At 34.7% G+C, this 27,771-nt stretch overlaps 1 protein-coding gene and 1 long non-coding RNA gene across 3 annotated transcripts in view; one reads left to right on the top strand and one right to left on the bottom strand.

Annotated features, from left to right (window-relative positions):
- Positions 1-706: 706 nt before the first annotated feature.
- LOC143238380 (uncharacterized) lies at positions 707-3,699 on the bottom strand. The gene is made up of 2 exons (XR_013020556.1): positions 3,544-3,699; positions 707-923 (listed from the first exon to the last, which is right to left on the bottom strand). It is a non-coding gene; the product is annotated as an uncharacterized LOC143238380 (long non-coding RNA).
- Positions 3,700-7,045: 3,346 nt separating this feature from the next.
- Positions 7,046-27,771, top strand: part of LOC143236656 (uncharacterized) — a 30,401-nt gene continuing 9,675 nt past the window's right edge. Inside the window, exons 1-2 of one of the 2 annotated variants that reach the window (XM_076475036.1) lie at positions 7,046-7,498; positions 16,238-16,316. In XM_076475036.1, the coding sequence (XP_076331151.1) occupies positions 7,428-7,498; positions 16,238-16,316 (150 nt within the window). In that variant the 5' untranslated portion in view covers positions 7,046-7,427. Of the gene's footprint in view, positions 7,499-15,856; positions 15,933-16,237; positions 16,317-27,771 lie in introns of those variants that run through there. The other variant, XM_076475038.1, reaches the window with a different exon arrangement.

Consider the following 27,771-nt stretch of genomic DNA (forward strand, 5'->3'; position numbering starts at 1 on the left):
GCCATGCCGGGCCTATTTAATTAGTGATGTTGTAATATTAATGCAAAAATTATTATGCTATAGATTAAAATTATTATTATTAAAATATGTTGTGATAAATATAATAATGTATGAAATAAATATAAAGAAGTAAATATCGAGGAGTTTTTGCTGATAGTTTCTAATAAGTATTTATAGTTTTAATAAAGTCAGTTAAACAATTTGGCTCTATTTTTATGCGGATGAACAATTTATCAAATATAAAACCTGTGTAGGATCTGAAAATTACAGTGAACTTAACGAGTGGTGGTTGGGTTTTTATACTAGTATAATTTATCTACTGAACTAATAATTGGTGCTTTACTATTACAATAGTGGCTGGAATGACAACTTCAGGAGGTAAGTTACACACATCTTTCTCTCCTAATTTATACTTCATTTGATTACTTTAATTTTTTTTAAATTTGTTCATTTGAGATTTGTGAAACGAAGTTAAAACTGGTAGACGGTGTATCCCCACCGCAATGTGGACCCTACTTTTCAGTCACCTCCAAAACCCAGAGCACGTTTTATATACTACGTTATAATTTGTACCTTTGGAATCCTTTTTATTTCTGCAGCGTCTTTGACTTGATTTTTGTTTGGGCTGGTTTGTGTTAATTTTACATATGTATACATTGAAATAAAAAATAAAATATAAGTATAACAATAACTTTCAACAGATCTATATATATATATATTTAATCGGCTCACACTGGAAAGTACCCTTACAGTTTTTTGATAAGAGTAGACACTTTTATAACCGTTTGACATCAGTGGACCTCAAGCTCAACGTCCAACGTCTGCTTTGACAACTGAGTGACGAGGAGCTTGACCACTCTTTTATCAGACATCTTTAGCCAAGTCGGCATTTCTTCATGATGGTCTTCAAATATGCTGTTTGTCTATTATGCAATGGAAAATACATAAAGATTACTCAACAAAAGAAACGGAAAACTGCTGACCACCTAAAAAAGAAATAAGATATCCAGATGTATCCACAATTTGGTCCTTCATACAAGAGTCCAAATTTTATTGTAAGGTTAGACAAATAATATCTGTAGAAATTTTAGTCAAACATATGGGTTAAAGAAAGTGTCATAACATGCAATTTATGACCATGAACTAAAATATTATTCAAGTAACACGTCTACAGTTTTAACATGTACTCATGCCTATCTTCGCCCATAAAACACGTGAATGGAAAATCGGAGGACTTCCTAATCTCTTGCAATTTACTTGAAAAATCACTTGTGTCTGTGCCCCTGCCGGAGAGCAGGAATAAACTTGCCAAACTTTTCAACCCAGTCTCATTCTAAATCAATTGTCTTATTTTTTCACACACACACATCTCTGTTCCAATAGAAAAGAATGGGGTTCGAGACTATTCAGAACCTACCTAGCTGAGTTGACATGGATCACTAAATGCTAATCTCACCACTGACCATTGATATTTGTTAATGTTTTCATTGTCTTTCCTTAGGGACCTTTTTTCCATTTACAAGTTAGTTTCACCATACGGTTGTAACTTCTCTCCTCTCCCCTAATACATGTACAGCTTGAATTTTTATACCTTAATATTACAACTTATAATGAAACAACGTTAAGAAAATATTCAGTAAAACCGCTTGCTCATAAAAAATGTTTTAATTTGCATTACTAAAAATAATACCATCATAACCAAGAAAACTACACACCACAAGCATATATATGCTATGATAACTTAGCCACTGGCTGTGAGTATAGTTTAACTGGTGATAATTTCACCTGCTCATAAATATTTCACGTTTAAGTATTTCCTGTACTGTGCAAAAAGAAACAACAGGTAAAACAGAGCTGTTAAAACTGTGTTCTGAAAAACACCAGGTAAAACTATTTCCTTTGTCCAATTGATAGTGTTGCCTCGCGACCTTTGTCCTCTCATGTAATTGGTTAAACGTTATTTCATCTATCAAAGGGCACTACAGTGTTAATCCTTTTCACCTATATGTTATACATTACTGCAATATCCTCTCCAGCAAAATAGACATTATTTACTAAAGAGAACAAAGAAACAAAGCAACAACAACAAATGACCTCAATGACTTTCGAGGCTACTTACTTACACGTATCTGCACAGAAGCTAACCAAATAAAACATTATATATAACTTTCTGTATCACTAGAGTAGGTAGAAAACGAGTGATATAACTGAATATCACAGACTTGTCATTTTTAGATTACTTTATTCAAAGATGATTCTAAAACATACAAGGGAGAAAAAAAAAACCTCCCACCAATTCATGTAGCTTGCATAAGTATCTATGTTACCCTTTGAAGCCTCACCCCCAGTTAAAATGCAGCAAATCTGAGAATATCTAATGATAAAAATCAGGTAAGACCATTAGAGCACCCACAGTGGGCATAGCACAATAATTTAATGTATAACTTTGTGTTGAAAGACAAAAACACCCGTTGTAATGGTATTAGTTCATTTCGTGGTATAGGTAAATTTAAACTGGTATAAATTTTATGTAGCTTTTATCTAAGCAAGAATATTGGTTTACAGACTCTGCATATCCAGTTTACTGAGTGGGTTTTAACTACACAATGAACATCTTCAGGAATATTAAAAAAACAATGTGAATAAAGTTACGTTGTATTCTAGTCACATATTGGCAGAATATAACTTCCGTTATACTCACATTTCTACTGAACACCAGAAATAAACTACTCTTGCACACAAAGTTGTATTACATACTTAATTAGACTGAAAAAAGGGACCAGGCCTACTTTATATTTAACTTACAATAAAACATAATAATGCGAAATGAATTATGGGACTGCTATGAACAAGACAATATATAAAACTGTGTAAAATACATACATTTGACTTAAATTTCATTGTAATGACATATGCTTTGGCTGAATTTTACGTTTGATTTTTACTATACAAATAAGTTTGGTTTGTTTTTGAATTTCGCACAAAGCTACACGAAGGCTATCTGTGCTAGCCGTCCCTAATTTAGCAGTGTAAGACTAGAGGGAAGGCAACTAGTCATCACCACCCACAGCCAACTCTTGAGCTACTCTTTTACCAACGAATAGTGGGATTGACCGTCACATTATAACACCCCCACGGCTGAAAGGGCGAGCATGTTTGGCGCGACGGGGATGCGAACCCGCGACACTCAGATTACGAGTCGCACACCTTAACACGCTTGGCCATGCTAGGCACATTATTTTGAAGTAATAATTAAATATTTTACAAAAAGCAGATCACAGTAAAATGCCTAACTTCTGTATGGCATGAGTCATATCAAAAGGTATTGAATATAACTTTTAATAAAATATAATAATACGCAGTTTTTAAAGCTATGTTTCTTTCAAAAATGTCCCTTTATAATGTAGGTTATCAACAGGTAAGTTACCATCACATTTCATTTTATTTTATCGTTTCTTGGTTATAATTTCTTTTGTAAGACGTTGATTATAAAAATCAGTGTGTCTGAATCTTGGAGAAAACAACATTGCTTTCATAACTTACACAAACTTACGATGCGTGGAAGTCCACGTGCTGCCACTGGTGAATAAATTCTCAATAACCACCTAGTGTAAGACAAGGTTTAGTTTGGCAATACTGTTACACATATATCGATTGCTATTAAATGGGAGGAGCTTGTACTTCGCTCAACCGAAAACCTCGTGCCTAAATGCCACGCGTCACGTGTATACATGTAAATATATCTGTATCAGTCCAAGGACGACTTCCTTAGGGCATTCTATGATAAAATAAAAGAGTCACTAAATACAGAAACAGGACTGTTTCAAATTCATAAAGGAGAGCGGTTATATATATAGAGTTATAATGTTCAACAAATATGGTCTAAATGTTTGCAGTTTAACTGGTAAAAACAACATCTTCATGAAAGAAAATTTATCAGTTCTAACTAACTATAAATCTTGACGGGCATGATATTGTAGTTAGCGTGTTTAAATAGAGAATTGAAGGGTATGCGGTTCTCAGCCCGCTACCACAAAAAAACGTGTCCCATACAACTAGACGATGCTGTAAGAGTGGTAGTTAAATTACTACCGTCGGTTAAAAGTAACCTAAAAACTAGTGGTGGTGCTGTTAATTAGTTGTCTTGTTACTAGTGATGGTAGTGCTAACTAGTTGTCTTCCCTCTAGTGGCTCTGATACTCTTAACTACTTTCTTTCCTATAATGGTACTGATACTGTTAACTAGTTTTCTTCTCTATGGTAACGTATTTTTAACTAGTTGTTTTCCTCTAGTGGTACTTATGCTGTCAACTAGTTGTCTTCCCTCTGGTGACGGTACTTTTAACTAGTTGTCTTCCCTCTAGTTGTGGTGTTGTTAATTAATTGTCTTCCCTTTAGTGGTGGTACTTTTAACTATTTGTTTTCCCTCTGGTGGTGGTGGTGTTATTAATTAGCTGTCTTGTCACTAGTGGTGGTGGTGCTAACTAGTTGTTTTCCTTCTAGTGGTGCTGATACTCTTAACTAGTTGTCTTTCCTATAATGGTACTGATACTGTTAACTAGTTGTATTCCCTCTGGTAATGGTACTTTTAACTAGTTGTCTTCCCTCTAGTTGTGGTGTTGTTAATTAATTGCCTTCTCTCGAGTGGTGATATTTTTAACTAATTGTCTTCCCTCCGGTGGTGGTGCTGATGTTGATTAGTTGTCTTCCCTCTACTGTATTTTTGAGCCCACATACTTTACACTTGATATTTGTTAATATATAGATAACAGTTTAAAACGTGATAACCTAATATTACTATCGTTCGGTTTCAGTGGGTTTTTTTTTTCATATAACTGATATTCATTCATTTAGCATTCATTATAGTCGTTGGCAAAATGTAATTATCATTAATTGAGAAAGTCTCAATGGTAATTTAATATCATAGATACACATATATTACAATCTTATTATTTATATAAACTATAATTTAAACTTTTTTTACTGACTTACTGAAATATTTTATAATGTTTTGTGATGGCTTAACACCAAGCTTGATGGGCCATAACACTAAAAGTTGAGACTTGATCCTAACAGCAATATAGTACAGTTTAATATGGTTTACGTTACAAAACGTAATGGTTACGTGATATAAAATCAAATTACGCAAACGCTACTCTAAACTAATTCCTCCAACTATTATACAATTTCATGTGCAAAATGTGTCATAGGACGCAATAAACTCACATAACTAAACGAAAATGTTAACATTTTTAATAAGTTGTAACTTTTTTTTTATTATTGTATGCCTTAATGCAGAAAATTCAGGTCTCGCCAGGAGCTAATAGTTACAGACCTTCGGCTCGTAATCTGTGGATTTCGAGTTCGAATCCTGTCCCCGAACGTCTTCGCCTTTTTAGTTGTGATGGCGTTATAATTCTACGGTTAATCCCACTCACTATTCCTTGGTCGAGAGGCCATTAAGATGAGAGGTTTGGTTTAAAAATTCAAACTAGCATAATTATCATCATCTGTAGTAAGTCCACTGAGGGAGTCGGATCCCAAATTCTGGCATTAAGAGCCATGAAGGGTTATCGCTGAGTTATTGGGAAACTTAAAATGTTACAATTACGTAATGTACACTCGTAATTTAAGAGTCGCGAGTTCGAATCCCTGTCACACCAAATATGCTCGCCCTTTCAGCCGGGGGGAGCGTTATAAGTCACGGTCAATCCCATTATTCGTTGGTAAAAGAATAAGTAGCCCAAGAGTTGGCGGTGGGTGGTGGTGACTAACTGCCTTCCCTCTAGTCTTATACTGCTAACTTAGGGATAGCTAGCACAGATAGTCCTCGTGTAGCTTTGCACGAAATACAAACAAGCGTAATATACAATATCTTAAAATTGATTACTTCAGCTGTCTGTTTGTCAATAATTTCTTTCTGAAGTTGATTTTTTATAGCTTGTATTTTGAACCACAGTTAAATTTAAGGTGTGGTATTACTCTTTTAAAAATCTATCCATTTCTGTTTAACTAAATTTAACTTTCTAACTTGGTTTTAATATTTAATCGTACATTTTCTATTATATCCATCAATTTCAATACAAAAATTGAAAATTATTTTAAATCAGATAATTACTATATACAGTTTCCTTTATTTGAATATTTGCTTCCCGACCCACAAAGCCATCTCTCTAAACAAAAATCATGGGTCTGTCTTTATTTCATCTACTGAGTTTTAAACTCAGTCAAGCTCGAGAACTATTAGCCTTGAGTAACCAGTCGATTTTATTTATTTATTTTTGTTATCAGTGGTTGAATATCACTTGTTCACCTTTCTGTATTGAGAGTCTCGAACTAAAGCGAAAGAACCGAGCATGTACGATGAAGAACCACTCGTCTTTGATTCTTTGATAAACTTATGAAGTCTAATCTCATTCCTCTTGTGTGTGTGTGTTTTGGTGTTTTTTTATTAAATAATTACATTTATATGTGTGTGTCTGTTTTGCGGTGTGTTTTTTCAATAATTACATTAACGTGTTTGTGGTGTGTTTTCTTATAGCAAAACCACTTCAGGCTATCTGCTGAGTTCACCGAGGAGAATCGAACCTCTGATTTTACACTGCTATCTGTTATCTATGTTTCCTACAACTTCAGTTACTCCCTATTTGAGCATTTTTTACTTATGGTATTGTTGTGTGGTCTTTTAGTTTACTTTAATTAAAATCGGATAAATTCTAGCTTAGTAGAGTTGAATTTTCAAAAGTCCCGAGTTGATTATACATCCTCTACTGTAAACACTAATTAACACGTCGTACACGATTTTTTCCCCCAAAATCCGCATATTTTATAATAACTCTGTATTAAACTTGGATAATTATACCGACATCGTTAAAATCATGTAAATTTCTTATATAATTGTTCTTATTTTCAAAAACGTTTGAAAATTAATATCTTTTAATTATTGAACCAACCCTCTTTACACGTTTAAAGTCGCGTGCAGCGAAATTTCAGTTGCCGTGATGCATGACGTCAAATCGGAGGCACGTGAGGCTGAGCATGGTGCGCGTGATAGAGCAGCTACAATACGTTGCACACAGAGAAAAGGCGCTTATAACATTGGAGATAACACGAAACAAGCAAAACAATACCACGAGTTTTTCAGCGTGACTTAGTTACATTAGTTGCTATGCTAACACGAGAAACAACGAACTTCAGTTTTAGCCATATGAATTCAGAAAGACGAAGTGTGATAACGTAATGTTCATTACAGTATCTATTTCGGCACGGAAATTTCTTGTTCATAAATTAGAACTGAAATTACTCGGCACTGCAGCTTAAAAGAAAGTTTTTAACTCTCTGAATAACATTTAAAAGTTTAAATTTCATATCCATAACTGGTTTCATTAAACTTCACTTTTTCCCCACTGTTGGTGTAAAATTTTAACATGGAGGATGTGAAGATAGCAGATAATTGTTGGGAGGACTCGAACTTGGGCCAGAATGTAAAGATCGAACGGTGAGTAATAAATACAGTAGTGAAAATACAATAGTAATAATACAGTAGTGATAATACAATAGTAATAATACAACATAAAAGAACAAAAAAACTTCAGTTATTTAACAGTGGCAGATTTATTTATTTTTTTACTTTGTAGATTCGCAGTTGCTCATTCATTATAATTTTGTTAAAATTTAGTAAAACTTAGTAAATGTAGTTAAATGACAATGATATTACTTTTTACTACTGAAGTGTTTGTAACCGAAAATGAAATTTCATGAAACCTAATTTCGCGTTTAAACTGTTTTACGTTTGAGGTAATTCATGTACTTGAAAATAGTTCTCTATAATATTACAAATGAAGTTAAACAACAAATGGCCCGGCATGGCCAGGTGGTTAAAATATTTGACTCGTAATCTGAGGGTCGCCTGTTCGAAACCCCGTGCCACCAAACATGCTCGTCATTTCAACCTTAGGGTCGTTATAATGTAACAGTCAATCCCACTATTCATTGGTAAAAGAGTAGCCCAAGAGTTGGCGGTGGGTGATGACGACTAGCTGCCTTCCTTCTGGATTATGGATGTCTAGCGCAGGTAGCCCTCGTGTAGCTTTGCGCGAAATTCAAAATCTCAAACAAACAAAATAAACAATGAAAGTCGTCGGATTCTCAAATTGATTATTAAAATATTTTTAAAACCTTTGCATTGTACGATCTGTCAATTATATAATAGTAGAGTAAATATTATTTTAAGCCATACCTGGTCTTGTTCATCATGGACTAAGCTGACAAAAAGAGTTATCAACACAAATAAACGAATATTTATTTATAAAATGAAAGCAGTGAATTTTCAGAAAACAAAACGACCGACAGGTTATAACTTTTTTGTGTGTAAATGATTTCTAAGAGCGTTTTAGTTACTTTATTTTTTGATGCTGTTGTTAATAACCGCAAAGCTACATAATTGATTTTTTTTGCTGTGTTTACCACGGGTATCGAAGTTTGGATTTTAGCGTTATAAGCCTTCAGTAAAGGGCTGGGGGCGTTGAAATTTGAACTGAGGTAAAGGCAGGGTGCAGTATTTTCAGCCACCTTCAAAAGGTTAAACATATGTTTAGTATATACACTCCGGATTAAATACGTTCAGTAGTAGTTATAAAAATCTCTATATACGTATATCGCACGTCTATAATTTTTTATATATCATATTATTTCTAGCAGTAGTATGGCGACTGCAGAAATAACATATGAAAAATGTATAGAAATCAACATATTGGTTGGTAAGTTCTACCTTATTCGATATAGTGAGGCTAGATTCGTAAATCATTAGGATCTGTATCCAAACTTCCAAAATCGGTCGAGGAAGGACATCCAAACCGTTCATAAATGTTAAGTAACATGTATTCAGCTCTTCACGGGATGCGTAATAATCCACCAGAACTCTTGTAGTGACCTAGCTATCAGTACAGGTGTGAACAGAGGCGGGATTACCGAAATGGGGTAGTCACTCTTCCCGCAGTTCTTCCTGTAAGATATAATGTGTCTGTGTGTGTGTATATACGACATTCACCATGATTAACTCAGACATGTTTGTGCCCCCTGCCCCACACACAGTTTGATCCTAAATCTCTCCCATGGGTGTGAATTTTACCCTCAGAATAGTAGCAAGAAATAACTGGAATAGATGTATGACTACCCATAAACCATTGCTTAAAGATGTAAAGACGCTAGAATTCTGAAAAGGGCGTCAGGGAAAAAAGCAATCATTGTTTCTTTGAACAAAGAGGGAGTTTTGACAAGGCAAATTAGTGGAAAAATTAAATTTCATTAGCCTACTGTAAGCTGCTGTTTACAGAGACTGGCTGTATGGAGTGGTGGAAGGAAGCATGCTGTTCACAGAGACTGGCTGTGTGGAGTGGTGGAAAGAAGCATGCTGTTCACAGAGACTGGCTGTATGGAGTGGTGGAAGGAAGCTTGCTGTTCACAGAGACTGGCTGTATGGAGTGGTGGAAGGAAGCTTGCTGTTTACAGAGACTGGCTGTATGGAGTGGTGGAAGGAAGCTTCCATAGTAACTATTGATGTTTTTCTAAAATTCATAATTGTATAATGTCGTCCATAAATCTCAAAAGAGCGTGGCAGGAAACTTCAGGGTTCGCTGTCACCGCGTGCACAGTCCAGTCTCTCAGCAAAATGGCCAAGAAAGAAACCCTTCCTTACTAAGAAGATGAGGCCCAACTGGGTTAAAGAGTATGCTGACCAATTTGAAGTAATGTGGAGCAAAGTAATCTTCTCAGTTGAATCAAAATTTAATGTGCTCGAGTCTTATGAGAGGTACTTTGTGTGACGTCGATGTGAAGAGTTTCATCTAGCGTTTTTGAATGCAACTGTGAAGCATCCGCAGGGTCAGGTGATACGGGAATACATCTCTGGTTGTGGGATGCCTACATTTTGTGATCATTGTCAATGCCGACAGGTACATCGAAATCTTCATGTCCTGGTTAAAACTAACAATTGAGGATAACTTCAGTGGAGAAGACCAGTGCAATTCCAAAATTACTCTGTTCCATACCACAAGGTTAAAGGGACTGGTGATATTTAAGCGCTTTATGCAGTAGATGTTAAATAAGAAGAAATATTTGGTAAAAAAGATAAGACACTATATTTGCAAGCAGCAGCCCAGGTCTCATGTCTATCGAAAACTGCTCGTGGGTAATTATTAACAAAGTTCAAGAGAAGAAACCGTGAGGCACCTTGGAACTGCAAGAAGCCCTAATCCACGTGTGGAATTATGAACACACTCCTGCACTCTCTGCCACAGCAACATCAGTCAGTCATCAAATCCACAAGGTGTACAACCAAATATTCAAACAAGAAACATACTATGTGGCATTAGTGGTGTCGTCTTTGATTCTAGGTTTTCTTACTCATAGAACATTTTCATATTTATCAAGTATTTGTCAATCATTTGTTGTAATGTTTTATTGTGGTTGGTTTCTTAATAAAAACGCATATACGTGTATTGATGGCTGAAATATGAGTCATCTTACTCATCACGTGGATGATGACAGTTTCATAGTTCTGACACTTCCACAATGCACAATCTCGTAAACGAATGGAATAAACAAAGAAAAATATGGAGAAACTGGATGATCCAATAGTTTTTCCACCATTGCAGTGTTTTGTAGTAATGATAAATTACAGCTTACTCGCAATTAGGCATGGTTATTGCTTCCTGTTCGTGTATGGCCTGTATTGTTCTATAGTTAATTACAATTAGTGTAAAAACCTGTCAAAAATGACGGGAACATACTGGAATTGAAAAATAGTCTCTATAAAATTGACAGTACACAAAATAAATAAATATACAATTTCCTTTCCCAGGATCACGATACATATTACTCCTTAATACACTACATATAACTGCATGTTACGTATTGGTGTCTTTAAAACGTATGATGAGCGCGTGATTCGGCCCATTATGGCCAGATGGTTAGGGCGCTTGACTCGCAAACTGATGAGAGACGAGGATTCGAATCCCCCTCCAATCAGACATATTTGCTTTTTCAGCCGTGTACGCGTTATATTGTACAGGTCAATTTCACTATTAGTTGGTAAAAGAAACCCAAGAATTAGCAGTGGCTGGTAATAGCTAGCTGCCTTCTCTCTACTCTTACACTGCTAAGTTAATGACGGCTAATGCAGATAGCCCTTGTATAGCTTTGCGCGAAATTTAAACCAAACCATGTGATTACATATACATCTGTTTTTCTTCTGAGGAAAAATTCGTCGTCTTTCCTACAGATAATTGGTGTCATCAGTCTGTTAACAAAGACGTTTTAGTAATAATTCCTAAGTATAGGTTTTTGCTTATTTTAGACATTTTTTCACAGGTGTTGCAGAGTGCGAGTGTACTTCCTGTTCGGGTCCTACCTACCTTGACGTCATAGTAACATGAATGATGTTGTGTCACACACATACCATGTTTCAGTGATGACGAGAAAACCCTACTTGTAGAGAAAAATATATATGTAAAAACGACTGGTTTGGGTTGAGAAAATTTTTATGTAGAAGAGCGAACAACGTTTTGACCTTCTCTACGTAAAAAAATTTCGCAACCCAAACGAGCAGTTTTTACATGTACATAACGCCATGTTTGATCTGGTCCTGACAACTCTCTCAGTGATAGGTTTTTATATGTCAGTAAAGTGCCGAAACTTAGGAGTCACTTACACCTATGTTAGCTATTAAATTGAACTGAAATGGGAACAGGCAATCAGAAAAAAGTATTATAGGAGAAAAGATAGGATTGGACTCATATCACCGGAGAAATCGAGTGTGACCAGCAGGCATTTGACTTTCATATATATTGATACTTTGTTTTCTGGTGGGTTAGCTTTGCGCTAAAACAACCCAACAACTAATACTGTATACATACATATAGATCCACGCTGTGACTGTAATACCTATTAAAGCAGCAGATTCTGCTTTTTTTTACACCTGTAATCTCATCTAATATTTCGAACAACATCACGTTATTTTCCAGTGACCAGAAGTGTAGATATTGAGCCATGAAGCGTGACTCTTCAATTCAGTTTTGTTTTAAGTTACAACAGAACTGCGATGGATGTAACTGTTTGTTTGAACTAAAACACAAAACTATACAGTGAGCTGTCTGTACTCTGCCCACCACCGGTATCGAAACCGGTTTCTAACAGTGTGAGTCCTCAGACTTATTGCTGTGCCACTGAGGGGGGGGGGAGTACGCAATAACTTTACCAAATATTCAGTTTTAACCATCTGTATTAGTTATTATTCTGTTTGAATATTCAGTCAAGTTGATGCACAAGGGTAATGGTATTTGAAATACTACTTGCACGTGCTAATCAGGTCGTCACCCTGGCGAAGGGAGAATTAGATGCGAACTAGCCTCTGTTTGAACCGCAGGTACATTTTAATAGTCGCGGAAAATTAAATAAACGGTACAAAAATCTACCGAACAAGAAAGTCCACATGCTTCCAGTCACATATCGAAATCAACTTCTTTCGTAGAAAAGATGAGGGAGGAAATGTATAATGGAGGATTCGTTACTATGTGAGGTCAAGTATTGATTGACCTCGCCGATCTACTTTAGTAGAATGGAAACTACGTGTCAGGTAATAGTGCGAAAACACGATTAATAGTGGAAGAAGTGGTTTCAAGAACAGCCGAAACGAGCAATATTGTTTTAATAAGGTTCGAGTAACTTCTATAGCCCGTGTTGGGTCGCTAATGTTGGTTATTTCTTGTGCTCTGAACTGAAGAATGTAATACCTTCAACAGCTATCCGAAACTTTTTTTCACGTAAACTTATTTCTTCAATACTTTCAATATATATAAGATGACGTCTGGTTATGAAGCAAAACGTTTTACTTAACACTGTTACTTAAACTTTTTTACTGTAAACACAACTTCAGTTTTCGAATTTTCCCCACCAGTTAACCCCGACGTAATCTTTTTACGTGCAAGTAATGGAATATTTTCTATTCAGATACTCGGCTTTAGACATTCGCTCAATCGTAAAAAAAAAACAGTGATGTCACTAGTTACTGTTTATTGAAAAACAAAATTACTTTTTAACCCTGACAATACTGACGATTTTTGTATTTTATCACAGTCTTTATCAAACACAAGTTTGTTTTTTTTACAAAGAGTTCCCTACAAAGTTGATTTTCTTTGCCTAGTTTACCACTCACACGTTTGAGAATGATTAAATAGAAGTTAATAACCTATCTAACTCGATACTAGCCTGAAATAAACTAACAGTGAGGAAAGGGATGACATCACTGTAGGTTCATCTCCATAAATAACCTTCGTTAAACCAGTTGTTGAAAATGAATAATGAAGTAGAAAACTTAAAAGTATTCAGTTTAAAATAAAATACATACAACGTTATAAAAATTAATGGTGTAAGTGTAAAATATGTCTTTATCATGTGAAAATTTGAATATCGCTGCTAGTTTATTCGAAGGCCATATGAGATACGGTAGTGTTTCGAAAATACAGTGTGTCAGTTACAGTGCAAAATAAGAATGGTTATAATAATAAAATAATTCCGTGTTATTTTCTCCGTAAAAATCTATCAAGAAAGTCGTATTATTAGGATGTTGACACTATTTTAGACTGTAGGCAGACCACACAATCGGCCACATGCTCAACGTCACGCGCTCACTCACATGTACTTCCACGTGATACCAGCAATCATACGATACGTTGCAATTATATACATTGTGCGTCCTCCCCGTTCTTGGTTAAAATTTGCTGTTATGGCTATTGCTGGTGTCACTTCTGTCTTTTAGAAACATTTGTTGTTTTATCTCTTGCACAAGTACATTGAAATAAGAAACGTTGAAATATGGTGCGTGATTTTAAGAGTCATGTAATTTTCTGATGCAAACCGTAAAAAACGGAAGGGCAGTATTACTTCAGTTGTAACAACCTTGTGTGATACACGTTTAATTAGTGTACAATAACCTCAACACTTGTGTATAGCGTTCACAACTTTTCACTAAAAACTGTTTTCAAGTACGTCGTTATTGTTTTAACATAAAGCTACACGACTGGTTGTAAGTACTCTGTCTAATGTAAGGTATCAAACTTCGGATTTCAGTAATGTTAACCCGTAATCGTAACGCTGATTCATGGAGGACCGTGAATTAAATATACTACATTAATTAAAATTTTCAGTGTCGTTAATATTATCTATTCGTTAAAAATTGTAAGAAAAAAAACACAAAACACTGAAAGTATTGGTTGTTTTGAATTTCGTGTAAAGCTACACGAGGGCTATCTGCGCTAGCCGTCCCTAATTTTACAGTATAAGACTAGAAGAAAGACAGCTAGTCATCACTACCCACCGCCAACTCTTGGGGTTACTCTTTTATCAACAAATAATGGGTTTGATCGTAATATTATAACGCTCTCATGGCTGAAAGGGCGAGCATGTTTGATGTGATGGGGATTCGAACCCGAGTCGAGTGCCTTAACCACCTGGCCATGCCGGGCCAATCAGTGGAAGAAATTTTTATTTATTTTACAAAGAGGTACAAAAAAAAAAAGCCACCATGACTCAGCTAAACCAGCTTCTAAAGCTAAATAACCATATATTGTTAGAAAAAGATCATCTTAGTAAAACGCACACGTAATTAATATCACTTGACATAGGAACAGATGTTTTCGTAATTTTTGAAGCTAGGCGTTTTAACAGGGGCTTTAATTTAATTTCGGTGTAGAATGAAACAAAATCATGGTTCTACAATGGTGTTATTATTTTGATCTTCTTGTTGTTTTAAGTGCCGGTTCTCACCTGCAGCTAACAAATATTTGTACTGTTGGTTCTTGGTAGGGTGGTTACTTGGAAATACCGGCTGATGGTGAAAAAATACCCCCACCCAGTGTGTATGAGCGTGTTTTCTTATAGCAAAGCCACATCGAACTGTCTGCTGACTCCACCGAAGGGAATCGAACCCATAATTTTAGCGTTGTAAATCCATAGACTTACCGCTGTACTAGCGGGGGACCCCACCCAGTAGCACAACATGTTTTCGGAGCACAAGAAACCAGTTTTCGATACCCGTTCGCTTGACAACAATTTTCTGTGTGTATATAGGCCTAACAAAGAGTAATTCATTAAAAGTTTTTGTGCTTAAAGAAAAAAAATATTAAGAAATGTAATACCCTTTTTTTTTTCTTGTATTATTTTCACTATGCAATTAATTTTGTCAAGTAACTATCAATAGCACACAGGGGCGTAGATTTTTTACACCCGATAGGGGGAGGTGATTTTTGCAACCACTTATGTGGACTGTTCAATTTGCAAATTGGTAATCTTGATTGCGTGAACCTGAAAGCTATAAACATGCAGTCACAGAGTAATCTTGTTGCCACGATACTTGTATGTATACTTATGCCTACTGATTGATACTTACGAACTATCGCTTAGATCGAAAAGCTTAGAAGCACGCCTATATTAAAGATGTACATTTCGGCTACTGAAAAAGCCTACATCTAGGCCTACTTATGTAATTCGATTGGTAAGAACACGAGAATCACAAGAACAAACACACAATTTGTAGGTCTGTGATGCAGTAAAACAATTCAACAGACCAAACTGTAGGTGGGGATGATTGTATGCACCATACCCCCACCTAAAAAGAAGGGGGGATGTATACCCTCCATCCCCCCAGGATATACGCCCCTGATAGCACAGCAAAAGGCAGATGAGTGGAGGTTTTTAAACAACAGAAAAAAAAATTATATTAGTAAGAGCACCATCTATTGACGAGATAAAACACAAATTAGGAAAGTAACTTCTGAGTGCTTTCAGTTATGTCATTTTGTTGCGCGCCCCCCCCAGTGGCACAGTCATATGTCTGCGGACTTAAAACGATAGAAATCCGGGTTTCGATAATCGTGGTGGGTAAAACACGGATAGCTCATTGTGTAGCTTTGTGCCTAATTACAAACAAACGAACACTTTTGTTATTTAAAACATTAATATAAAAGTTGTAAGAGTTAAATTTTATGAATGGAAACTAGTTAACAGAAGTTTGGAGTGTGGGGAATATACTAAATTAGGAAAAGAAACTAATGGAGACACCAGAGTAATAAATTCTACGTAATAATCATTTACATAAAAAACAAGTATGGTAAGTTTCTATACATAGTACACCTCACGTAATTGGAGATAAGACGTAATTATCTGATTTTCTTTGTTTCAGAAACTTGAACTTTGCTGCTCTGAATGCACATGGGACAGATGATGACGAATTTGGAATTTCAAGAAAAAGAATTGTTAGAGTAAGTATAGAAATCAATATGTATATTACACACTGTTTAGACGTAGTCAAATTATAGTGTAAATAACTAAATTTGTTCACGCTGTGATAAGTACATGTTATTTTTTGCTTTCACTAATAAGTTCTTATGAATGCTTCGAATCTAATGAAATGGCTTTATCGCCCCATGTGGTTGTGACCTTGGGGAAACAACTTTACCACAATTGTTTCAGTCGACATAGTTGTATAAAGGATACCAGCGGAAATTTGTGGATGAAATACGTCTGTATTGTTCTCTCATGAATATATAAATATATTATTGTGGGATATTGCTATAGGTGTTAATTATGAGGGGATTTTGCAGTTACATGGTTGTTGATTATTACTTATAACATGCTTGTTTGTTAAGCGAACTTTGTTTTAAAACATTCAAAAACTTACCAATAAGAAATTTATTATCAAAGGTATATCGTTTAATTCTCCAATGGAAACAAATTTTCATCCCCTCCGACCTAAAAGGTATAACTAAATTTTTAAACAGCATATTTTAACCAATCTTACAAACCATTTCCCTTGGGGAGGGTGTTGAAAAACCATATTGATTCTGAGGTTAAAAGATAAGATTACCATTTGAAAAAAATAGAAATTGGACTCCGTACAAAGGAAATCATAACTACAAAATTCATAAACACCCTCTATATTTATCAACACATCAGAACCAATCCAAAGAATGGAGATAAGCTATTCCTTTGATGTCTATTTTTAATCAGTTTTATACAGATAATACCAGACCAGTTTTATTGCCAGAAACATAACTCCACAGTAACTTGAAGTCTAACAAACTTAATTTCATTGTTTCATGAGCTGGACTTTTCTCAGTGGATAGCGTTCTTGGAATATTAGTTCTATGGTTCATAATTTGCGACTCGTTGCAAAGAATAATAATAATAAAAAAATCCCTACTTTTGGACCGTGGGTACGCTATAATGGTGATGATATAGTCCCTCTATTTGGTCAAAGAAGTGTGGCCAAAGAGTTGATGGTGGGTGCCGTTAGCTTGCTACCTTTACTCTTGCCTAATTTCATTAAGACGATATGTTACATAACAATTAAATAGGACTGATGCCTTGCCACATAACTGTCTGGAGATCGCCTTGCCCTGAAAGATGTAAATGCAATATTGATTTATTTCGCATTATTAGGTGAAAGGTCATCATTTGTTTTTCATGTATGTTAATATAATATTTAAGTGTATCAATATATGATGATAAAGGAGCTTTTTTTTGTAAAATAAAAGTATAGATGGCGCTAGGTACCTATGATTGGGGTAAATTTAGCATAAATGATCGAACATTCAACATGTTATTAATAATCACATGTTATCCCGGGGTATTAGTTGTAATTCTTAGGAAACACTACAGGTTAGATTATTTGAAAAAAACACGTAATTATCAATAATTTCTAATCAAAGCAGGCTAACCGCGTAGATGAGAACTAAAACATAAAATAGTGTTTATTTTCAAGTGCAAAGATGCTCAAAAATGGTAGCTGTACTGTGCTAAACGCAGCGATAAATTCACAAGATTTAGTTACCAGCTCTCTAATTTACTGTTGAGCCATAAGAGGGCAGTATGTAATGTGGTTAATTTTATATACCGAAATAACGAGAATATGCAATGTCATAAAACAGTGATTTATAATTACTAGAATACAAGGATTAATCGGTTTGGTACCCTTGAAGTTATCCATACGTTTGGCCTAATCACAATAATAGCTCACAGGATGGTCCAGTTTAATCCTAATTCCAGATACTACAGGGTGTTCGAAAAGTCACTGTGCAGTTTTGTCTGTTAATAAATATATAAGTGCATAGTGACTTTCCGAACACCCTGTAGATTATCAATTTAAAGAAAGCTTTATGTGTAAATATGTGTGTGCGTACGCATATACTATGCATTAAAACCAATACTGTAAGATAAACGAACTTAAAAAAAAGACATTAAAAACTAGCTTTTTGACTCTTGAACTGTCATTAATTTGTAGAAGAGTCTGACGTCAGTGTATATAAAAATTTCATGTAATTCACGCTGAGAACACGCTCTTTGACAGCGAGATTAAAAGTGTAATTGGAAACGTAATTAACAAATTTGTATACATAAGCTATTAGAATAATTGCATTAGATGACATTCTAAATTACGTAATAATTAAATCTTTTAGTGCTTCATTCTTTCATTATATTACGAATATAATATACACGTGCCCTTTTATTGCAAAATAAACGTATGACAGTTGTTTGTTTGATAATGTTTCTTTCTTATATTCATGCCACTCTTTACTTTCTATGGTATTATAACCTTTAGCATACAGCCGTAATTACCGAACCAATTTAAGTTAATGTATTCCAAGTGATCTTTTTTTGACCGTCATGAAGCCAAGACTTAGAAATATTGTATCAAGAACTAATTTGTGTCATATTTTAATATCATCTATTCAAATAATTTTATTTCGTTAGAACCAAACACGTTTTCGTTGTAGTTTCAACTCAAAAAAAAATCAAAAAAATCGACGTTTTAGCTTGTTTGTTTTCTTATAACAAAGCCCCATCGGGCTATCTTCTGAGCCCACCGAGGGGAATCGAAACCCTGATTTTAGCGTTGTAAATCCGGAGACTTACCGCTGTACTAGCGGAGAGACGTCCAATATTTTATATACAAGTATTGTTAAACAGTGTTTTATATTTGAAAAGGGGGATTTTATTCTTGTTTCATTGTTTAGTTGAATAAAATTCAAGGAAACTTACTTTTATAAATGCTTTAATTAAAATATTCAACAATGACGTCGTATAATATGTAATTAGAATTTTATTTGAAAACCAATAAACAGCCGTAAAAATAAGAAAAGCCCTCTACATTGGTTTTGATCGGTTTTTGAATAAAATTTTAATTATATGCTATACAACATTGATTGTTTGAGTATTTTAATATATTACACTGTTTAGCTTTTTACAGGCCAGATCTTATACGTATTAAAACCATATATATAACTTGAAACCTTTAGAAAAACATCTACAGAAAAACTGTTTTTAGAAAGTTATTCTATTTCTAGTTTGTAGTAGACAGAGACAAAAATAAAATAAATTAGTGAATATTAAAAGCGACAGGCCACATGTATAATGTGGCTATAGTCCCCGGACTGGTCAGTCAGACCGAGAAAAATTACGCATCTTTGTGAAACCACACAATTAAATAATAACTAAAAGAAATTTCTGGATGTCTTCTTATTCCCATCTTAAATTTCGAAATTTAGGCTTAATAAATTAATTTGGGTATACGTACAGAAAGAATTTGCCACGATCTAATTATTCCACAAAACTATTGTTTAGAATTTGCTTAAATATATATATATATATATATTTCAGAACTAATTTCTTTATGGCATAAATATTGATTTAATTATTTGTACGTCTTTCCGCAAGCTGTGTACGAAAAGCGTTTATTTGTACAGGTGGATTAAAATGTCATTGTAAAGTTCTGTAGCCATAACCAGTTGCTTGCGTGTTTTCAGTTTGGTGTACGCATCTCATCTAATCTAGTACGTTAATTAATTTCATATAAATTTTAGTTAAACTGATATAAATGGCTGATTTAGCAAAACATCGAGAACGATAGAACCTTCGGTGCTGTACAACTGGTGTGTTTTTTGTTTTGTTTTTCTTAGTAGTTCCAAATGTAATCTACAAAAAACAAAATAGGTGCTGTCTGAGGTCTTTAGTAATGTATGTGTATGGTGTTTGAATGCATGCACGTGTACCGTATGCACTGTGAACCTATGCCTACAGGTGGCGTGAAAAGTGTTCCGATGAATATCGCTCGTTTTATACAAAGTACATCTTTAAAAATTGCGATGTTCTGAGAATGATTTCGTGTGAGACGTCACGTTTATTTTATTATATCATTATGTATGAGTTGTTTAAATGCCACAGGTCGTAATTCCTAATAAATCTACATAGACGTACGCGTTGTATGTTGAAACAGAGATTGTTAAAGGAACGAGTTTGATAACTTGTATTTTATCAACCGTTGATTAGTTATTAATCCATCATGATTTGTCTAGAGAACGTTTGTTTGTTTGTTTGTTTTTCTTACAGCAAAGCCACATCGGGTTATCTGCTGAGCCCACCGAGGGAAATCGAACCTCTGATTTTAGCGTTGTAAATCTGTAGACTTACCGCCGTACTAGCGGGGGCGTCTGGAGAACGACAAAGATTATCCTAACTTTACACTGAGTAAAGCTTTACTAAACGTAATTATTATAATTATGCATCTTTAAAAATTCAAGTTCGTTACATAGAATTCTTCCTAACGAATTTGCATTTTACATTTGCGCAGCGTTATATTCATATATTGATTATTAGATATCAGTAAATCAAATCTTATTTCGTGGAACATATATTTATTTACTAGATAGTTCAATAACGGTTTAACTAGTGTTTTTTGTGGTTTGTTTTTTCAGTATCTGTGCGCATGCTTTTTAAACAAGGATGTTTCAGTCGATGAAGTGTGAATAGGTTGATAACCAAACCTGAATTGTACCTGAGTGTGTGTCAGTGACCTTATAAAGGTGGTCGAACGACCTTTAACTCTGCTATAACACAAATATAAAAGGTTCACTTTGAAAACAAGAACAGTGACCTAATTTTCTACGCACATTGACTTCTTGTAGTATTTGCTATATTTATTGGGCTGCAGCGTCGTGTTTACGGGGAAAGCACTAATTAACGTTCTTTTAATATTGTGTATTTGAGTTTTGTTTTGTTTTTAAATTTCCAATAAAACTTATGATTTTAAATGTGGAATTAGTGGATTTGTTTTTATCTAGAAGAAGGTTTTAAGATATAATATCGTATTTTATTTACACTCGTCCTTTGTAAATAGATATATTAATAAAACAACGCAATTAGATAATAACTAAAACGATTTATTTCGTATTTTCTTCTACCTCCCGTCACCTGGTGGGACAACAATAAGTCTATGGATTTGCAACGCCAAAATCCGAGTTCGATTCCCCACGGTGAACACAGCAGATATTCCAGTATGTCTTTTCTCTATTTGAAAAAAATAATTATACTCACCTTACAATTAGGGTTAATGAAATTGTTTGGGGTATATGTGAAGTATTTGACAAAATCCGCTTATTCCACAGAAACTGCTGTTTAAACTTTTGTTAAATATGCGTTATGTCCTAAATATAAATTTAATTCGTCTTGCGTCTTTCTACCAATTATCTTCCCTTAAATGGTCAGTGGGTGCTTTGCTACAACATAAATAACGTTGTCCCCCGATGGGACTGTGTTAAATCATCGGATTTAAAACGCTAAAATTAGGGTTCGATTATCCTCGGTGGACACAGCAGATAGCTCGATTTGGCTTTGCTATAAGAAAAACGCGCACTAAATAACGTTTTTCTACTACTTTCCCATAAGTGGTACTCCCCCCCCCCCGATATTTCTGCGGACTTACAACGCTAGAAACTGGGTTTCGATACCCGTGATGGGCAGAGCACAGATAGCCCATTGTGCAGCTTTGTACTTAACATCAAACAAACATAAAGTGGTTAATGGGTGATTTTACGCAACATAAATAACACTTTTACACCGACTATATTTCCCAAATTGATCAGCGGGCGATCTGTTACAACATGGATAATGTCTTTCCACTAACTATATTCTCTGAAGTGGTCAGTTCGTGTTTCTATGCAACATAAGTAAGATTTTTTACACTGAATATCTTCTCTACAGTGCTCAGTGGATAATTTTTTTGAAACCCAAGTAACATCTTGTCATTGCAATTTGTACTTAAAATGGGCAACTAGATGGCAACCTTCTGTAACATAGGAGATTCAGGGTACATGCAATAATCGAGAACAAGTGAAACATTTGGTTTAAAAGCTGAAATTCAAGTAAAATATATTTTAGTCAAGATAAACTGGTGGTAGTAATTAACAATGTGTACAGAATTAATTGTAAAATGTCACTATAATATAATTTGTATGATTAAAACAAAATTGTAATAAGATAATAGTTTACAAATCATACTGACATAACTTGTGTTCTTTTGAGAAGACTCAAAGTTGTAGACCGAAATTTACAACCAGGAAATGAATAATTCTTGATGACGAGAAACCCACTAGAAATCAAAATGTATCTCAGAACGGCTGGTAGGGGTATTAACACTTTTATTGATAAGCAGAGAACAACGTTTCGACCTTCCTAGGTCATCTTCAGGTTAACCAGCCGTTCTGAGATACAAGGAAATGAATATATAAAAAAAATCGTTAGCTCACGTGCGCAGTTCTGCCTATCCCACAGTATACATCTGTGTGTAAGTGTCTTTATAGGTAACATAACAAGTGGCCACCAGTGGCACAACGGTACGTCAGCGGATTCACACCGCTAAAAACTAGGTTTCGATACTCGTGGTGGGCAGAGCACAGGTAGCCCATTGTGTAGCCTTATGCTTAATTCTAACCAAACAAACAACATAAAAGGCTAACAGTGAATTTTGTGTCTTTGAAATAACTGGATATTATGGATGGTTAATGTACTGGCTGAGTTTTGTATTTACTACTTTTTAACCGTTGAAGTAATTCCAATATAATTCTAAATAAAATCACGTAATTTTCTGTTGAGACCCAGAATATACATTTTTGTAACTAATGATAATAGAAACGGTGAAACGCTTGTTAATCGGTGTCTTTTCTAAATAAATTTTATTACAATTTAAACTTGCAAACTGATAAAATGGTGTTAATATGGCCCTTTCTGAACATACTGCGTAATACATCATTTCATCTTAAAGTTTGCGTGTGTTAGTTAATATAGCAAATGGTTTTTTTTTGTTTTTTTGTTGTTTCTAACGTTTTTATACATTGTATTGTATTCTAACGTATTCTAAGGATGACTGGTATAGGTAATAAAACTTTGTTAACCTGAAGATGACCAAAAAAGGTCGAAACGTTGTTCTGTACTTTATTTTAATTAAAGTTTTAATACATATACCAACCATTTTTAGAATACATTTTTACTTCAAGTGGGTTTCTCGTTATTATGAGACTTGGTATTAATTCATCAATTCTTTAGCCATCTAACGGTGATTTAGAGCTGTACACTTGGTTGCACCAGCTTTCCATAAACTATTAGGTAAGAATACATACTGTGCTTCTTTGTAAACGACTGCAGTATACTCCCCTCCGTTGTAGTTGCGGTCTCGCGTGTCACGTTTTGTTGTGTGGTGCTACACGTGACTTGATAGGCTTTTCTTTTTCTTTTTTTGTCAAGTCACGTGGCGCTCGCTCTTTGCCCTCTTTACCCTATAAAATCAGTGCAGTTTTTGTTTGTTTACAGGAACAAGATCGTTTGGAAATGCATGATAATAGGATCGGTTTACTGCGTGAGATGTAGTGGTGTAGGGTTAGTTTGAACTCACTGTACTGTTAAACTGAATGAACAACCTTATAAAAGTTTTGATTTTGTTGTTATTTAATTTTCTTTACGTTTAGAGATTTTTTACGTAGCAGTATTTTTAATTTAACGTTCCCTTACTCTTCGTTTTTACTTGAAACTTGAATACTTGCGTCATGATGATCTGAAAATGGCGTTATCGATTTTCATTGGTATTTGGTCCACGCGCGTAGAACCTGCATCACTATTAAACATCAACTTAACATTTATGTTGTCTACCCATTAGTAAGGAAGTGAATTTACATGGTATTTAATAAACCGAACCTCATCCTTCACGTTGTAATTTGTGCTGATATGTAAATTTATGTGTGTGTGTATATATATATATTGTCTTCATGACTAGAGTCAATAGATAGCACATTATAAACGTAGACAGTTTCATATAAACAACTAGACATAACTATGTTATGATGTGGAAATTCTTTATTACATATATAATCAACAACACCCATAGTTCTTTGCGAAGAGACTGAGATAGCAAATCTGCGTCGCAGGAAGAAACAATTTCTGGCTGCAGTTACTATAATTGTACATCTTTATACTGTGATCCAAGTATAACGATCTTCACTCTCAAATATCTACTTGCCATAAAACCTTGCAATAACCATCAACTGAATAGAATAACAAACCGTCCTTGGGTAGTTATGTCTATCGAAACGAAAAAAGACTGTGAGGGATTCGAACTTGTATCCTGTTAGAAACGGATTGGATTTTGAGTACTGTACCTCAAACTCAACCAATTTCACATCTCTTTTTGGATTAAGAATTTTATTTTGAGACTGGTGCAAAATACTTAGATCGATTGACAGTTATGTTATTATAAAATAATCAAAGGAAGTGTTAGTGGTTTCTTTTAAGACGTCCATTATTGTATTACTATTCGAAAGAAGCAAGAAAAACGGGAAGAATCCAAGTAGTTTGTTGTCTATTGTTTTGGTTCCATTATGGGTCAAATAAGGGTTGAGGGTTGGAACAAAGATTTTTGCAACAATTCTTAAAAAAGCAAGGCATATCTTGTGATCTCACGGGTTCCTACAACTGTTAATAAAATATACAAACTTAGATTTGAGAAATATACGTCTATTACCTAATGGCATTAATAGTAAAGATAATCGAGGTATATGACCGAAAATTCAAGGAGGACAATAGGTTGTTAGTACCAATGAACACTCAGGTTCCAGGACTTAAAGCTTATTAATATATTCCAGGAAAAAGCTGAATCTTGCAGCTTTATGACCAAAAATATTGATGCAAAAGGGAAGAACTTGCCTGGACCGTTACTTGCATTACAGTAAACTGGTGATTTTTCGCAACCGTATATTGCCTTATAAAAGTTACCTCACAAAACTAATTTCATTAACCGTTCAAAATTTATTTGGATAAATATAAAATATATTTAGCTCTTGGCTACTAGTGTGTTCTTTATTAACAAATAGCCCCCCTTTATTGACTCAGCGATATGTCTGCGGACTTACAACACTCAAAATCGGGTTTCGATACCAGTGGTGAGCAGAGCACAGATAGCCTATTGTGTAACTTTGTGCTTAATTCAAAAATAACAAATAAAAAATAATGCTAACTTATAAACATGGCCAGCATTAAACATAGATATTTACGTTTATATATTTATCGTTTATTTAATTTATATAATATCGATTGTTATGATCTAACCATTCAACAGTTTCTGTTGTTTTACAAACCATATTGATTAATTTTATATCTTTTCTATGACACGAGGTTTTATTTTGGGTTTTGTTTGCCTGCGGCCATACGAGTTTTGGTGTTTTCTAATTGTTATGATAAACACAGTGTATCCAAGTAATACTCTGAAAAACTATTATAATTAGATATCAGATGTTAGAATATACTGATTTCCTTGAAAGAGCATTGCTTGTGCATCTATTTTTCTCAGCATCTGTACGCCTTCTTTCAGAAATGCCCCAGTGACTCAGCGGTACGTCGGGAGGCTTATAACGCTAAATATCGGTTTTCGATACCCATGAAGATTAGGGCACATATAGCCCTTGTGTCTTTTTATGCTTACCAACTACCAAACCAAACCATTACTTCATAAATGGTCAAAAAACATAAAATTTACACATATACGTATGAAGATGTGTAATATTATTTTTATGTCAGCACATTACCCTATAACCCTATTTTAGAGCGCATTTCATATAGTCTGTCTGATATCTGACTCATAATAGTTTAAAGAATTCAATAAATGGATATTGTAAATTGCAAGGGGGAAGCAAGTTCTAGAAAGATTACAGACATATGTTTTCTGATTATTTCTTTTGTTATTTGTTAGGTACTTTATATTTATCTGCAATTAGTTTATTTTATCTATAAAATAATGTCGGGTAGCACCAGGTTGTGTGTGCCTTGTTTTGGCCTTGAACTTTTTTCAAGGACGTTCACCCTCTTAAAGTGAATAATTTTTTACAGGATGGATGCCCTTACTGTGGGAAGACTGGTGGTAATGTCTTTCTTAAATACAAACATGTATATATACTCCAAGGTTTGATATAGTGGTAAAAGTGCCTCAGTACACAGCATGCATTGAAAGATTGGCGTATTGCCAATTCACGTGCTGTTTACGGAGCAAGCGTACACGTGTGCAAACTGATGCGGAAATAAAGATTTTTTTTTGTCTTTATTTGCTACACGCTTTTCGGTTGGATAAAAAATATCTTTTTCGAAATAACAATATTTTTTTCATTTGCACAAAAGATTACTCCAGTGTATATATCGAAGAATAAGATACAAAGATAATTTAATAAATTTCAAACAAATGATTCTCAAACATAACAATTAAGTCACTAAATTATATTAACATATAAAAAATGTTGAGGTTTTAGCGCATTCTTAATATGTATATATTTTGTTTAGTTTCTAGCTGTTGTTGTTTTGTGTGGGAGGTTGTATTATATATGCATAAGCTTTGTTTAATGTACTTATGTTTTTGTTTTGTTTGTTTTTCGAATTTCGCGCAAAGCTACTCGAGGGCTACCTGCGCTAGCCGCCCCTAATTTAGCAGTGTAAGACTAAAGGGTAGGTAGCTAGTCATCACCACCCACCGCCAACTCTTGGGCTACTCTTTTACCAACGAATAGTGGGAGTGACCAACACATTATAACGTCCCCACGGCTGAAAGGGCGAGCACGTTTGGTGCGATGGGGATTTGAACCCGCGATCCTCAGATTACGAGTTGAACGCCTTAATCCACCTGGCCATGCTGGGTCCATGTATTTATGAAATTACAAAATGTAGCGTAAATTCTGGACTTCGTAGAACAACCGGTACAACATATTGAACAAATATCATGTTGGGCCCACATACATATCTTGCATAGATTCGCTGGAAATCGTTCTCGAAAAAAGAGATAAGTTGAAGGTACCACCTTGACCAATTTTTGGTAATATTTTAGTCATATTTCTTCTTTTCACTGGGCCTATTGAACAGCTTTTGACCGAGTTGTTCACACCTATAAACAGCGGATAGAACATTAATCAACGTCAAGTTTAATGAGTAATTCTGATATCAGTATGGTCTCGAAACGTATTGTTATAATGTTTCTCTTTCGTTGGACTGGTACGTTTTTAATTAAATGGTGAAAGTAATGCTAAGCCTAGTCAACCTAACGATAACATAATATCTCCTTAATCCACAGCCTGACTCTTCTTCCTCGGTTGTTAACGCTAAATCTGAAAGGTTGTGGCGTTAGAACTCAAATTTCGATACCCATGGTAGGTACTGCACAGATACCCTATTATGTATCTTTACGCTTAACAATAAACAAACAAACCTACGGGATGCAATCATTTGTACACAGTTGTACTTGTAAGCCTAACTTCAGAAATAATCTTTTTCGCAATCAACGTAAAAAAAAAAGAGCAAAAAACCCAAAAACTTGTACAATTTCACAGACAATCGACTGACTTACCGAAAACGATC

The sequence above is a fragment of the Tachypleus tridentatus genome, chromosome 13, assembly GCF_004210375.1.
Source record: "Tachypleus tridentatus isolate NWPU-2018 chromosome 13, ASM421037v1, whole genome shotgun sequence".
NCBI lineage: Eukaryota > Metazoa > Arthropoda > Merostomata > Xiphosura > Limulidae > Tachypleus > Tachypleus tridentatus.